This window comes from Narcine bancroftii, chromosome 1, assembly GCF_036971445.1.
Source record: "Narcine bancroftii isolate sNarBan1 chromosome 1, sNarBan1.hap1, whole genome shotgun sequence".
NCBI lineage: Eukaryota > Metazoa > Chordata > Chondrichthyes > Torpediniformes > Narcinidae > Narcine > Narcine bancroftii.
Genome location: NC_091469.1, coordinates 191,606,319 through 191,623,810, shown reverse-complemented (window position 1 = coordinate 191,623,810; position 17,492 = coordinate 191,606,319). Strand labels below are relative to the sequence as shown.

Sequence of the window (17,492 nt, the reverse complement as noted above, 5' to 3'; positions counted from 1 at the left end):
ACAGCTAGTCCTCGCCTCTTGCAAAAACCACAAGGGCTTTGACCAGACCGTCTTACAAAATGGGCTCTCCACAAGGTTGCCAGCTTGTCCTGTTCCAGTCCCAGCCACTTCTGCTGGCTGTAACACTGTACGAGTGATCTCTCTCTCTCTCTCTCTCTCTCTCTCTCTCTCTGAGAGAAAGTCTGTTTGACTCTCTCTGCTTGCAAAACCACATGACCCTCTTAGAACAGCAAGCTCTCTTACAGAAGCGACTCCGACATGCTCTTTCATCTGTTGCCTTTTGTAAACAACAATCCATCAGTGAAGTCTCTTGAGCACTCTTCAAAGCTCTTGCAAAAGCTGTGAGGCCCCGATATGTCTAGCATTAGCAGAGCTCCAGTTTTTCAAATAAGATCTGCTTTAAAGTGTTTGTATGTGACTTACTTTAACAAACCTTTCCAAATTTATCTCCCCAAAACTTATCCATATAATCTGTAACAGAATTACACATCCTTGTGTTAGCTGTTTATTGCTTAGCATAAGCATTTATGAGAAAAGCTGAACAAATTTACAAAACTGCAATCTTTCAAATTGTGTTGTGGTATAGAAGAGAGTTGTAATTTTGAAGCTAAAATAACCTGAGAACTGCTTTTTGTGTTCAATGTTTATAAATTCTCTGCTGTGGAAGCTTTTCTACATTAGAAGCTGCCCTCCTTGTGGTGAGCATTATCTGTTTTATCTCTGATCTGGTGTGAAGTCAAACTAACTCAGAAGTAGTGATTCTGAGTAATTTCTTAAATTAACAGTTCATGAAGGTGAAAGTGGACAAATGCTAACAGGATTGTAAATCAGAAATAAGATGAAGTTTGGACTACAGAAATGGCATTTCTTTTTAACAAGCTCCTTGACTGTCAGGTTCACAGATTCCTTCCTGAAAACATCTACCTCAGATGAATCAGGGAACAACAATTGGGCGAGTTAAATAATTATATAAAAAAATCTTAAGATACTATTATTTCTCTACAAATAATATAAATAAAACAATATAAGTAATACAATGATGTATGCCTTCATATTTTTGAATTTGGTGTCTTTATTTATAATGTTCTTTCCATTGAATGTAGAGTTATGTTACCTCCTTTCCTGACGTGGATTCATATTGGATGACTAAAGATCTTGCCATTCCATAATGGGTGAAGTTCGTGTGGTGCCCAGTGGAAAGATCTACAGACAAATCTTTGATGCTGAGGTAGATTCAAAATTGTGTCATCATCTAATAACAGTATTAAAACAGGATATGTTATTGGTGTAAAAGCTTTTGTGTATCATAATGGCCTGCTGTTACCTCAAATACGAGCTTAGTTTGCTAAGGCTGGAGTGAGAGCAAAATGACTCTGCTAATATGAGGCCAGTGCCATGTTAAATTTTATTGCCCTGTTTGAGGAGATGTATTTTCCCAAGGCATGAGGGTAATATCTGGGTATGAGCCCTGCCATTAAGGGAAAGGGTGAGCCATCCAGAGCTAATTGCAATCAAGTCAATGGTAGGCAAGCTATTAGAAGAGGAGACCAGTTTTCATGTAGCTGTTGCAAGAACATTCCTGCATCTATTGTTCCAAAAGGAAATCTCAAAAACAATTTAAAACAGTGATCTTCTTTCAGATGATGGTGTCCTGGGTGGCTTATCTCAGAATGGAATGTCACTGATAAAATCAGCAAAAAGAAAATCATGTTGCCAGTCCAAATAATGGTATTAGACCTTGAGCGATCTAATTCTGGAGACTAACTCTCTCAAAATAGTAGTTATGCCTAAATGGAGCTGGAAGGCCTGAACACTATTTTAATCACTTTCTTAAACCTGGCCTGCATGGGAGCAGGGTTAAAAATCATTCCTAATATAGCTGCTGAGGTTTGCTTGGCAACTTTTTTTACATTTGGAAAGTTTAAAAAGACTTTGAATTACTAAGTTTTTTAAAAATTTAGTCATACAGCACAGTAACCGGTCATTTCGGCCCACAAGTACATGCCACCCAATTTAGACCCAATTAACCTACACCCCCTGGTATATTTTGAATGGTGGGAGGAAACCAGAGCAAAACCCACATAGACATGGACAAACTCCTTACAGACAAGACGGGATTCGAAGCTCCAGCCTGATCTCAGGCACAAAAATCTAAGTTGAGCTGCTTTATAGTAATTTTTAAAATTAGGCATTCTTAGTTTCCCCACCCCTGGACATATTTCCATGTTAATTTTTCCAATACCATCCGAGGTGTTTTATCCCTCCAAATAAATCTTACATTTTTATTTAAATCTTGAAAAAAAATTATTGGTACAAAAATTGGTAAAGATTGAAAAAGGTATTGTATTCTAGGAAAAATATTAATCTTCACACAATTAATCCTTCCTATTAAAGAAATTAGCAAATCTTTCCATCTTTAATTTTCCTCAATAAAGGCATTTAATTTAAATAAATTATTTAAATTCTTATCAACATTAATTACTAAATATTTAATTGCACTGTTCTGCCATTTAAATTTTGTTGTTTTTTTTTGACTTGGACTTAGTCTGTCTCGATCATTGGCATCACTTCACTTTTATCAATATTTACTTTTTAAAAAAACTTTATTTAAAGGTTTTATCACAGGAATAAAAAGAAAGATTACATTTAAAGAAAAGATATAAAATAGAATAATATAATTACAATATAACATTAATAACCTAACTTAATTCAGTCTAACCCCCCCTACATATACAAAAACTAAAAATCTATATATATAAAAAAACCCACCCTTCCCCTCCCCAAAATAAAGAGTGAAGAATTAATAAAATTAATAATATTATATATTTTAAAAATACACACACAAAAAAAAGAAAAATATGACAAATAAAAATAATTTTTAAAAAGATTTATCAGATCTAAAATATCACATCTAAGAACATACTTAAATCAAACTTAATTGCATATACTTAACAAATTGAGTCCACTTCAACTTGAAAAAGATATCCTTTCCATAATTAAACAAGACTTCATCTCTAGATACCACCTGTCCAAAGTTAGTCTATTTCTATCTTTCCAAGTAGACGCTATACATTTCTTGGCCACTGCTAAAGCTAAATAGATAAAAGAAATCTGATAATCATTTAATCCTAAATCAATTAATGATTACATATTCCCTAATAAAAATATATCAGGATCTAATACAACACAAATATTATATAATCTATTAAATATAGATTGAATACCTTTCCAAAACTGTTGCATTCGGTCACAGGACCAGACAGTATGTAAAAAAGTACTGGCTGTCTGGTCTCAACGAAAACAACAATCTGACTTACTAAGACCAAATTTTTTAAATTTTTCTGGTGTTAAGTATAATTGATGTATAAAATTATAATTAATCATCACTAATCTAGCATTAATCAATTTCTGAATACTATTTTGAGAAATTTCCATCCAAGCTTCTTCAGATATTGTAGAACCTAAATCTTTTTCCCATTTCAACTTATCTTTATCCCAATCTTTCTTACTTTCATTTTCTTGTAAAATACAATACAAATCAGATATATACCCCTTTTCTGGTATTGAAAGTACATATTTCTCAAAGCTAGTTTCGGGTAATAAAGTCATTTGCCGACCACATATCTGTTTTACAAATGATCTTAGCTGATAGTACACAAATACAGAATTTCCACTAATACCAAATTTCCTTTGTAATTCCTCAAAAGAACAAAAATGTCCTTCAAAAAAAACAATCAGGTAAGTTTTTTATTCCTTTCCTTTCCCATTGTTTCAAAATGATATTGGAGACCGTAAAAGGAACAAGTTGATTATTATGAAATGGCAATCGCCCAGACCATTTATTTTTAAGCCCCATTTTATCAAGTTTACTCGTCCATTGCTTCAATAAATGTTTCAATATGATACATCATAAGTTCGTAACAAATTTTTATTCCATCAAAACAAAAATTCAGGTGGAGATTTTTCTAAAATAACTGCCAATTCTATCTTTGCCCAACTGGGCAGATCCTCCATATTCATTAGTGCACTAAGAAATTTAAATTGAGCTGCCTCATTATAATATTGGAAATTGGGTAATCTCAAACCTCCAAATTGAAAATCCCACATCAATTTTTTCATTGCTACCCTCGGAAATTTTCCCTTCCATAAAAATTCTCTAACTGCTTTGTATAAATCCTCAAAAAAACTTTTTTTAAAAAAATAAGGAATTGATTGAAATAATATTTCATCCGAAGAAAAATATTCATTTTTATAGTATTAATCCTCTCCAATAAACCTAAAGGTAAGTCCTTCCACCTAATCAAGTCGAATTTAATCTTTTTTATTAAGGGAAGGTAATTAATTGAATATAAATCTTGATATTCTATATTGACATTAATTCCCAAATATTTAATTTGTTTTGTCCACTTCAATTTTGTAATATTTTTATATATCGAATAATCATCTTTATAAATTGACAAAATTTCACTTTTAGCCCAATTTACCTTATAACCAGATAATTGACCATAATTTTCTAAAGATTCTTGAATTGCTGGTAAAGAAATATCAGGGTCCACCAGGTATAATAAAACATCATCTGCAAATAAATTAATTTTATATTCCTCATTCAAAACTCTCATACCCTTAACATTTTCATTTTGATGTATTAACTGTGCCAAAGGTTCAATAACTATAGCAAATAAAGCAGGTGACAATGGACATCCTTTTCTAGTAGACCTTGTTAAACCAAAAGATTCTGAGATCTGTCCATTAGTAGCAACTCTAGCCTTCGGACTATTATATAAAGCCTTTATCAATCCAATAAACGAAGAACCAAAACAAAATTTCTCAAGTACTTTAAATAAAAACTTCCATTCCACTCTATCAAAAGCCTTTTCTGCATCTAATGAAACCATTATTGGATAATTCATTTGAAATTTAAATTTATTTATCAAAGTAATTAGTCGCAAAATATTATCAGACGCATATCTATTTTTTATAAATCCTGTTTGATGTTTATGTATTATTTTAGGAAAAAATTGAGCTAATCTATTAGCCATAACTTTAGCTACAATTTTATAATCTACATTTAACAATGATATTGGTCGATAAGAAGAAACCTTTTTTTGGTATAACCGTAATGATTGCATTAGAACAAGATTCAGGTAATTGAAAAGTTTTATAAATTTTCTGTATTACATTCTTATAAATAGAAGATATATCAACATAAAAAGTTTTATAAAATTCTATAGAGAACCCATCTTCACCGGGTGCCTTTCCATTTGGCATATCTCTTATAGCCATTTCAATTTCATTTTCTGTAAAAGATTTATCCAACTCTTGTCTATCTTCTTGATTCAGCTGTGGCAAATTAATATTTTTCAAAAAAGAATCTATTGCATCTTCACTTACATCTTTACACTCAGACATATATAATTTTTTATAAAAATTACAAAATTCCTCATTAATTTTTTTTTGTCTAAAAGTAATACCCAATTTTTTTTCTAATTACTGGTATAATCCTGGATAATTGTTCTTTTTTTAACTGCCATGATAAAACTCCATGAGCTTTCTCGCCCCATTCATAAAACTTATGTTTAGTTCGATTCATTAAACATTCAAATCGATATGTTTGTAATTCATTATATTTTAATTTTAAATTAGTTAACTGATTCTTTTGCATTTCGGTAGCATTTTTTTGAAATTCTTTTTCACTATAATCTTCAATCTCTCTAATTCTCTCTTTCTTTACTTTAGATGCATAACTAATAATTTGACCTCGTAAAAAAGGTTTCATTGCGTCCCATAAAACAAAATGACTAGAAACAGAGTTAACATTATTACTAATAAAATCCTCAATTTGTTTTTTTAAATAACTAATAAATTCTGTTTTTTGTAATAACATAGTGTTAAATCTCCATCTTGGAGTTCTCTGAACATCTTGTGAACTCTGATATTCTAATAATAATAATGAATGATCTGAGACCAACCTTGCCTTATAATCCACAGATATGATCTTATCCTGCAAATGTGTTGAAATTAAAAAATAATCAATTCTTGAAAAAGAATTATGACGTGAAGAATAAAAAGAAAAATCTTTCTCTGTAGGGTTAAGTCTTCGCCAGATATCAACTAAATTCAAATATTTCATCATATTAGTCACTTGTACTGCCATCTTAGATTTCTTAATTACTCTTAGATACTTGTCCAATAAAGGCTCCAATACCACATTTAGATCTCCCCCCAATCATCACATTAGAATTTGCTTGTCCAAGTAATAAAGACACATCTACAATAAAAGCTGTATTTTCAACATTTGGAGCATAAACATCAAGCAGAGTCCAAGCCTCATTAAAAATTGTACAATTCAGTTTTAATAATCTTCCTCCATTTTTCTCTTCATTCTGTAACTGAAATGGTAAATTCTTATGCACCAGAATTGCCACTCCTTTCGCCTTTGAATTAAATGAAGAATAGAAAACTTGTCCAACCCATTCACGTTTGAGCTTCAAATGTTTCAGTTATCTGTTTAATGAGTTTCCTGCAGAAAAGCCACATCAACTTTTAATTTTTTTAAGTAAGCAAGTACTTTCTTACGCTTAATAGGATTATTTAAACCCTGAACATTAAGAGAGGCAAACTTAAGTTTAGACATTACTTACAATAACACAAAGAAAAAGAGAAGGAGAAAAAAAGAAGAACACCCCCTCCCCTTATCCCCTCCTAAAACTACAAAAAGAAAAAAATAATTAAAAATAATAATAAATAAAAACTTCACTCCTTAATCCAAAAATTGATGAAAAAAAAAACAGGTAGGAGGTTACAACCACCTCCTCCTGTCTCAACCACTCAATGCGGTAACTCCCACAAGGTAAAGGGTGTGAGATAACTCACATGTAGCTGATGACTTCTGGAAAATGATGCCCGCCCAGCTCCCTCTCCCAACTCCCGTTTCACATTAAACTATCATCATTATCTAAAATCTTCTCAAAAAAAACTTTTTTTTAATCAACTTTATCACTCCGACCACCATTGTTTCCATTTCTTCTTGGAATTCGATTCCCATCTTGCGTCTCCACTCTCCTTGGAGACCGTGGTGGACTACGTCTTTCCTGAAATTGCGTAATTGGCAACAATTGATAATCCTTAGGATTATCAAAAAATTTTGGTTGATAGCCATCTTGAAAAATCTTCAATACTGCAGTGTATCTAAATGTTGCTTTATATCCTTTTTTCCACAACACTTCTTTCACACGGTTAAATTCATGTCGTTGAGGCATAACTTCTTGACTCAAATCCAGATTTTAAAAAAACACGAATGTTCTGAACCATCAAGGGAGATCTTCTTTGTTGTGCATTTCTTATAGCCACACGCAAAATTGTCTCTCTATCATAATAATTTAAACAACGAACCAGAACAGGTCTTGGATTTTGTCCTGAAAAAGGTTTTCTTCTCAAAGCTCGATGGGCACGTTCCAATATTAAGCCTTCCGGAAACTTATCTTGTCCCAACACTTGTGGAATCCATTCAGTGAAACATTTTCTTGGATCTGATCCTTCCATATCTTCTGGCAAACCAACAATTTTTATATTATTCCGTCCAGATTGATTCTCCAAATAATCAACCTTTTTTGCTAAATTTTTATTCTGAATTTGTAAAATTTCAATTGTTTTATTTACATTTTGTATTTGATCTCGTACCTCGATTATGCCTTGGTCACAAACATCAAGTCTTTCGCTCATTTCAAGCTTAAAAGCTCCAAAATCAACCATCTGTTGGATATTAATGTCCACCAAAGTATTAAGCTTAGTATTAATTTGAACTAAAGCCTTACCTATTTCTTTTATTGTAGAGGATAATTTAGATTCAAGATTTTTAATAAGCATATCTACTGGAATAGATTCAGGCACAGTAGGATCCTGCTGTTTCTGTGTAGCCAAAGGGTCTTCTATTCCTTCCCTTGGTTTAACTGCTTTTCTTACAGTATGACTGCGTGTGGAAACCCCTGTCACAACCTCCTCAGCAGTGTCTGGAGGCTGATGGCTAGGGTTATCCTTAACCCATATTATATCAAATGCCTTCATTACATCGATGTCTGTTGAAGTCTTCATTACTGGTGGTGCATTTCGCAGCGCCACCGCTACATCAATCGGTAGATGTCTTTTCAGAGTCGGGTCTTCAGCTGGCAGCGTCCCAGCTGTTTTAGCTGTCAAAGATTCACTGACAGTGCTCACAGCGGGTGTTGATTCACGCTCACGTGCCTGGCTAGCCCTTTGTTCCAAGGGCTGTCGGGCGCCATCTTTAAAGAGCCCTACCGATAAAGAGCGGAGCTCCGTTGCCGAATCTTGTACCTCTCTTCTTGGATCCATTCCACACTGAGTCCTGGCTTCTTGTAAACAGGTAGGCTCAGATAACCTTGGGAAATGCAGTTTCTTAACGATCTGTTGCCATTTTTTTTTTTACTTCTTTTCAGCAGTTGTACCATTAGAAACTGATTCAACACCTCTAACTATTTCTAGGCTTTTAAAAAAGTTTTAACGGGCACTTATAGACAAAACAATAACAAAGAGTCAGGAGAGGACTGGAAGGCACATCTGTTCCTTACGCCATCTTGCCACGCCCCCACTTTTATCAATATTTACTTTGTAACCTGATATTAACCCATTGCCAATCGATCATTTACTTTTTTTAATGAGCTTTCAGGGTTTGTAAGATATAGTATTACATCATCTGCAAAAAGACTGATTTTGTGTTCTTTATCATGTATCTTAAAGCCCTCAATCTCATTATCACCTCTAATCACCTCAGCTGAAGGTTCTATATATAGCTAATGCAAATAAAAAAGGAAATAATAGACCTCCTTGTCTAGATGATCTTTCCAACAAAAAAGATTTTGATATTTGTTTATTTGTAATCACTTTAGCCTTTGGAGAATTATGTAATGCTCTTATCCAATTTATAAAACTTGTCAGAATTCCAAATACCTTCAGTACTTTAAATAAATATTAAAAAAATATTTTTATTGCGAGATATTTCTCAATTAAAGTTGGATATTTATTAGAAGAATTTTTTAAGTGTAGCAATAGCAATAACAAAGAAATCTAAAGCTGTAACATGGAAATCTGGTGATATTGTGGGGTTGAATAGATGCCAAATGGAATTATTGAATTGTATACAATTAGAGAGAATAACATTTAATTTACAAAATCAACCAGAAAAATTTGATAAGATTTGGAAATCCTACATAGATTTTATTGCTACAACTTTGCTTGCAGCATCCACCACGTCCCCATCCAACCCACCCTAATTAGTTATGGTTTAAGATTGTTACCTAAACTGCAATTAATTAATTAAAAGATTTAAGTTTATTAGATAGGCTTATCTTTTTCTTTTTTTCCTACTTTTTTTGGGGAGGAAGGGGGTGAGCCAGAGGAGAGAAAATATATAAAAACTGTATTACTTTTGTGTCGTAGTTTTTATTATTCTTAAGTTATGGATAAATACTGTATATGTTTTGACGCAAATAGAAAATAAAATTTATATAAAAAAAGAAAATATTACTGCTATTGATAAAATAGCTTTAAGTAACAATTATTAATCACTGTGATTCACAGATCATAGTAGATTTTCAGATTTAGATTTATTGTAAGAATACATACTTAACACCACATACAACCCTGAGATTCCTTTTTCCACCAGACGTGTCAGAATTACCACTTATTGGTAGTCCACAAAAAGACTGTACAGCATAAACATGTAAACAAATAAAGAAATGTAAACAAACTGTGCAATACAGAGAGGGAAAAAAATCAAGAAAGTCCAAAAGTTAGCATCCATAAATGAGTTTCTGATTGAGTTTGTTTTTTTATTTACTTAATATAAAACCACTTAGCAAACATATCACAATATTTCAAACTTAATCCAAATACATGTGGTATTATAAAAAAGAAAAAAAAGTAAAGAAATACAAAAGTAAGAAAACCCTCCTATAAATCCCCACAACCCCCTACAAACTAAAAAAATAAAAAGGACAAGAAAACCACAGCAGGAGCACTTCACTTTATGAAATATTTTTAGAGACTTATAAGGGAAGGGATATGTTTGAGATTCATTTAAATTTTAATACCAACAGTTTGTAAAGTAATTTTCTCAAGTGGAATACTTCTGTACTTCTACAGAATTTGTCCATTCCCAAATCAATATCTGACTTCCAAATTATAGCAATACATTTTCTAGTTATTGCCAAGGCAATTTGAACAAATTTTACTTGATACATATTCAGTTTTAATTTAGTTTTAATCTCTCTAACATCTCCCAGTAAAATTAACATTGGATCCTGTGGGAATCTTACTCCAGTTATCCTAATAAATTACCCATTTCAAGTCAAAAAGGTTTAATTATGGAAAACTGAGTTTGTTTGATGGTGGAGAGGAAGCAGCTGTTCCTGAACTTGGTGATGCGAGTCTTTTGGCGCCTACACCTCTTTCCCGATGGCAGTAGCGAGAACAGAGCGTGTGTTGGGTGGTGTAGATCCTTGATGATTGCTGTTGCTCTTCGATGGCAGCGTTCCCTGTAGATGTCCTCTATGGTGGGGAGGGTTTTTTCCTGTGATGTCCTGGGTTGTGTCCACTACCTTTTTCAGGGCTTTATGCTTAGGGGTATTGTTTTTAAAAAAATATTTTTTACAATTTTAAATCATAAGGGATTAGTTATAATATATAATACAATTATATAATTAAATGAACCCCCCCCACCCCAGCATCCACCCCACTAACACCCTCCCTCCTCCTCTACCCTCCTACAAAGAAAGAAAAAAAGATCATCACTAAAAACAATCATCATCAACTTGTTAGCAGTGGAAACTGAGACACCCACTGGAGCAAGTTGAGAGATCAAATTTTCATACCAAGAGTTTTTAAATATGAGCTCCATACTTTTACAAAAAATTGTATTTATCCCTCAAATTATACATTATCTTTTCTAAAGAAATACAAGATTGCATTTCATTATGCTATTTTGCATTCCTAAAACCAAATCAGATTTCCATGTAATACCCAAACATTTTTTCAGAAACCGCCAAAGCCAAATGTAAAAATTCAATTTGGGACATAGTCAATCTCAACCCTAAAGCAATTGTCTTAATATCCCCTAATAAAAAATAACATTGGATCAAATGGTAAACTTAATTTTAATACCCACTCCAAAATCAATTTAACTTGTAACCAAAAATTCTTAACCTCAGAACAAGTCTAAATCAAATGAAAAAAAGTACCTATTTCTTCTCCACACCTAAAACATAAATCTTAAGAACTTAATTTAAATTTCTTTAATTTCTGAGGAGTTAAATACAATTTATGTAAAAAATTATATTGTACCAATCTATATCATACATTTATGACCTTAGTTATACTAACTTTACACAAATTTCTCCAAACATTTTTATTTATCTTTCTATTCAAATCAAGTTCTCATTTCACTCTTGATTTATGAACATTCAATTTAAGCATTTTTCTTTGTAATAACTTGTACATCTCAAAGATAAATTTATTTGAATCTTCCTTAGTAAGTAATAATTCTAAAGCAGATTGTCTTGGTAATTTTAAACTATGGCCTAATTTCTTCATCAAAAAACTTTTAACCTGATAATAACAAAGAAAAGTATTATCAGGAACTTGAAACTTCCCTACTTCAAAACAATCTTCAACTTTTTTAATCCCCATTTGATTCCATATTTTAAAAAACTAATTATTAACAGTGAAGGGAAAAGTTTATTCTTATATAAAGCCATTTTCGCTGAGATCTTTCCTTTCCCACCTATCTGATAATCAATTTTATTCCATATTTAAATTAAATGTTTCAAAATTGGTGGATCTATACCAGCTAACAGTTTTGAATTCCATTTATAAACAAATTCAGCCATAAACTTGTCAACTTTATCGAACTCTATATTGGCCGAAATAGAAGATTTATTCAGATCAAACATTGCATTAATAAATTTCAATTGTGCAGCCTTATAATAATTCTCAAAATGAGGAAGTTGTAAATCACCTAATTCAAATTTCCAACTTAATTTCTGCAAAGACCCTATTCATTTTCCATTTCCATAAAATTAAGAACTTTTAAAAAAATTTTTGGGGTACTAATCAAGGGATAGATTGAAAAAAGTATTGAATCCTCAGAAAAATATTCATTTTGATACAATTCACTCTTCCTATTAAAGTAATAGGTAAATCATGCCATCTATTTAAATCATCTTTAATTTTATTAAATAATGGAACATAATTTATGCTATACAAATTTCTAAATTTCTATCAATTCTAATACCCAAATATTTAATCGAATTATTTGTCCACCAAATTTAGCTCCACATTTGCAACGATTGTACTTTCCTTCAACTAACTTCACTTTTAACCCAATTAATTTCATAACCAGATATTTATTCATAATCTTGTAATTTTTTTATATAAAGAAACTAAAGAATTCTCAGGATCTGTTATATAAATTAACACATCATCTGTAAACAAACTAATTTTATATTCCTCTTTATTCACTTTAATTTCTGTAATACTTGACTGATTGAAGATTGGTTTTGATATTCTGTCTGGGTGGGCGGATTTTTTTTCCACTTTCCTCTTCCAAGGCCTTGTGCCACTGGTGGCGAGGGCCACTTCTCGTTATTAAGGAAGACCTAATCAGCACTTTTCTTTTTTTCTCTTTTTTAAATTCTTTTATTTTGGGTTTTCTTACTTTCTTTCTTGGAGATGGCATGTTTCTAAAATTGGCTGTGGAGCTGGGATGACCTGGAGTGGAGAGGACAGTTTTATATTTTCTAAAATTAAAACATGGTAGTACAAGGTTTGAATTTTGTAATATTAAATGTGAACGGGCTCAATTATAAAATTAAAAGTAAGAGAGTTTTAGCTCATGTTAAAAAGTTAAAAGTAGATATTGCTTTTTTACAGGAAACTCATTTGATAGAAAAAGAACATCAAAAGTTGAAAAGGGAATGGGTTGGACAGGTTATAGCTTCATCTTTTAATTCTAAGATGCGAAGAGTATTTAATTAACAAAATTTTGCTTTTTAAATTGGAATCAACAATTATTGATCCTTTTGGTAGATCTGTATTAGTAAATTGTCAAATTTATTCAGAATCTTGAATTTGTATGAATATTTATGCTCCTAATGTGGATGATAACATAACATATAACAATTTACAGCACGGAAACAGGCCATTAGGCCCTTCTAGTCCGCACCGAACCAAACACCCCTCTCTAGTCCCACCTCCCTGCACAATGCCCATAACCCTCCATCTTCTTCTCATCCATATACCTGTCCAACCTTTTCTTAAATAATATAATTGACTCCGCCGCCACTATTTCTCCCGGAAGCTCATTCCACACGTCTACCACTCTCTGAGTAAAGAAGTTCCCCCTCATGTTACCTCTAAACCTCTGCCCCTTAATTCTTAACTCATGTCCTCTTGTTTTAATCTTTCCTCCTCTTAACGGAAATAGTCTATCCACATCCACTCTGTCTATCCCTTTCATAATCTTAAATACTTCTATCAAATCCCCTCTCAACCTTCTACGCTCCAAAGAATAAAGACCTAATCTGTCCAATCTCTCCCTATACTCTAGATGCTTAAACCCAGGTAACATTCTAATAAACCTTCTCTGCACTCTCTCCACTCTGTTTATATCCTTCCTATAATTAGGCGACCAGAACTGCACACAGAACTCCAAATTAGGCCGCACCAACGTCTTATACAGTCTCAACATCACCTCCCAACTCCTATATTCCATGCAATGATTGATAAAGGCCAGCATACTAAAAGCCTTCTTCACCACCCTATTCACGTGAGTTTCTACCTTCAGGGAACGATGTACCGTTACTCCTAAATCTTTCTGCTCTTCTGTATTCATCAATGCTCTCCCATTTACCACGTATTGCCTGTTCTGATTCTTCTTACCAAAATGAAGCACCTCACACTTATCAGCATTAAAATTCCATCTGCCATTTTTCAGCCCACTTTTCTAAGCAGCCCAAATCCCTCTGAAAACCTTCTTCATTATCCACTATTCCACCTATCTTAGTATCGTCTGCATATTTACTAATCCAATTTATCACCCCATCATCTAGATCATTAATGTATATAACGAACAACAATGGGCCCAATATAGATCCTTGAGGCACACCACTGGTCACCGGCCTCCAACCTGACAGACAATTAACCACTACCACTCTCTGGCCTCTCCCTTTCAGCCAATGTTCAATCCATTTGACTATCTCAAAATTTATACCTAAAGACTGCACCTTTTTAACTAACCTTCCATGTGGTACCTTATCGAAGGCCTTACTGAAGTCCATATAGACAACATCCACTGTGCTACCCTCATCCACATTCCTAGTCACCTCTTCAAAAAATTCATTCATGATGGTTTTTTAAAATTTGGTACAAGTAGATGGAAATATAATAATTGGTGGAGATTTTAATTGTTGTTTATTCCAATTTTAGATAAATCTACAAAATCTTTAGTTAAAATGAAAATAGCTAAAAGATTATTGGTATTAATGGAAAAGTTAAATTTGGTGGAGATTTGGAGAAAATTAAATCCTAGGGAAAGAGATAATTCATTTTATTCTTATCGGTTTGATTCTTATTCTAGAATTGATTTTTTTCTTCCTAATTTCAGCTTATTTACAAGGAAGGATTGAATATGCACAATATAAACCTGGAATTGTATCAGATCATTCACCGTTACTGATGTCATGTTTAAATTCTGATAGAATTGAAACAGTTTATAGATGGAGGTTTAATTCATAATTATAAAGAAATGTAGAGTTTGTGATTTTATAAGGAATCAAATACAGATATATTTAGATACTAATGTCAATTCAGTTGATAATAAATTTGTTTTATGGATTGGATTAATAGCTTATGTAAGAGGCCAAATAATAGGTTATTCGACTAAGATTAAGAAAAATTATCTTAAGGAAATAGATAAATTAGAGAAAGAACTTATGATTTTGGAAAAGAATTTACAAAAAAAATCCTAATCTGGGGAAAAAAGGTTAGAATTGATAATTTAAAAAATGCATTATAATTCAATCAATTCAGACTTATAGGACTGAGAAATTAATTGATAGAACTAAACAAAAATATTATGAGTTGGGGGAGCGAGCACAAGGTTTAGACTTGGAAATTGAAAACGGAGCAATTATCAAGTGTTTTTAATGCTGTTAAAAATAATTTGAAAATCACTTATAAAACACAGGATATAAATTATACTTTTAGAGAGCATTATACCAAACTATATACATCTCAATCATTGAATAATGAAGAAGAGATTAATAATTTTTTTACAAAAGCTTCAATTACCATGTTTGAATTGCCAAGCTCAGAAAGATTTAGATTCCCCATGTACATCGAAAGAAGTTATTAAAGCTTTAAATTCTATGCTAAATAGGAAATCTCCTGGAAAAGATAGATTTATATTTAAATTTTATAAAAACTTTAAAGATTTATTGTTGCCTTTATTAATGGAGGTATTAAAACAAGCAACTATAACTTGTTCTTACCCTGAATCTTTTTCAAATGCTGTAATAACAGTAATACCCAAGAAAGACAAAGATTTATTAAAACCTGAGTCTTACAGACCTATATATTTATTAAATGTTCATTATAAAATTGTTACTAAAGTTTTGGCTAATAGGGTAAATGAATATCTACCTGAGTTAGTCCATTTAGATCAGTCAAGATTTATTAAGAAAAGATATTCTGCTGACAATGTAGCTAAATTTATTAGTTTAATATATAGCTCTCAGAGACAATTGGATCCGGCACCAGTTTTATCGTTAGATGCAGAAAAGGCTTTTGATAGATTAGAATGGAATTATTTATTTAAAGTTTTACAAAAATTTCAATTTGGGTCAAAATTTGTTCATTGCTTTATATAGGAACCCTATGGTTAAAGTAGTTACTAATGGACAACTTTCTCCTTCTTTCTCATTGATATGATCAGTTGGGCAAGGTTGTCCTTTATCTCTTGCATTGTTTATTGTAGCAACTAAACCGTTGGCACAATCAATAAGACAAGATGTTGGTATTAAAGAAATTAAAGTGAATAAAGAGGAATATAAAATTAGTTTGTTTGCTTAGGGGTATTGGTGTTCTCGTACCAGACCATGATGCAGGCAGTCAGCACACTTTCCACCATACATTTGTAGAAATTTGCCATACCAAATGTCTTTCTTTTTCAATCTTTTTATTATTATTATAATTTATAAGCACATACAGTTCAAAGAGATATAAAAAATACATAGTAAGTAATGAATTAATACAGAGATATTAAACAATAATATTACAGAATAACCATACCAAATGTCCGCAAACTCCTGAGGAAGTAGGGGCTCTGACATACTTTCTTCACTGTGCCATAAGTGGGTTGGGTCCAGGGAAGTTCCTCCAAGATAGTGACTCCCAAGAACTCTCCACCCCTAATCCCACAGTGATCATTTGATTGCACACATCTGGTTTTCCCTTCTTTAAGTCAACAAGCAGCTCCTTGGTTTTGGTGACATTGAATGTAAAGTTATTGTTGATGCACCTTTCGACTAAGTTTTCATTCTTCCTCCAGTATGCTGACTAATCACCCCATTTGATAAAACCCACTACCGTGGTGTCATCAGCGAATTTGTAGATGGTGTTGTTGTCATACTGAGCCACACAGTCATAGGTCTAAAGTGAATAGAGCAGGGGGCTAAGAACACAGCTTCAGTACTGATGAAGATTGTGGAGGTGATGCTCTTACCAATCCTCACTGATTGTTACTGATATTAACCCCCTGATAATAATTATTATAATTGATAATCATATGATTGAAGGAGTATGGCTAAATTCATATAAATCAGTTTGTTGCAATGCCAGCCAGTAAACTGCAGCAAAAGTTCCAGTAATTTGTGTGATTTGCATTATTAGACATTATTAGAAGAACTGACAGAGCAGCATCTTTCTGTTCTTAGTGATAAAAATCAAGGGATTAACTTCAGATACTTTAGTCAGGCTTATTAAATTTATCAACAATCCAATATTGCCTTGTCCAGAGAGTGATGAATATTTTAATATTTTGTGCTGATGAAAAGAGAGATAGAGAAGAAGCTTTCGAGAGAAATAGAGAGAGAGTGAGTGAAGTTAAAAATGAGGGAGAGAGATAAGGAATGTTTAGTTGTAGACATTACCTTTTGTTCTCTTTATATAGGATTCTCCATAGACTGAAATAACTTTGCTTTCTTTCACATCTTGAATTTTTCTGGATGCTAGGTTTGATAAAGGCTAAGAATTTATTTGCCTTTTGACTCAGACTTGTAGAAAAATATCAGAATGATGAAAGACAAACTTTGGGACATCTTGGAGCCAACATGTGTGTTTGGAAAATCTGAGCATCAACCTTGGTTGTGAGCCTAAATTTAAAATCACTAAAAGTATTGATTATTTTATGAAGTTCTTGGGTT

The 17,492-nt window shown here is 32.4% G+C and overlaps 1 protein-coding gene across 3 annotated transcripts in view; it reads left to right on the top strand.

Moving 5' to 3' along the window:
• The window catches only part of ccdc180 (coiled-coil domain containing 180), a 136,624-nt gene that overhangs the window by 1,771 nt on the left and 117,361 nt on the right, over positions 1-17,492 (top strand). For 2 of the 3 annotated variants that reach the window (XM_069885833.1, XM_069885842.1), the window contains exon 2: positions 1,104-1,228. In XM_069885833.1, the coding sequence (XP_069741934.1) occupies positions 1,169-1,228 (60 nt within the window). In that variant the 5' untranslated portion in view covers positions 1,104-1,168. Of the gene's footprint in view, positions 1-1,103; positions 1,229-5,011; positions 5,145-17,492 lie in introns of those variants that run through there. The other variant, XM_069885852.1, reaches the window with a different exon arrangement.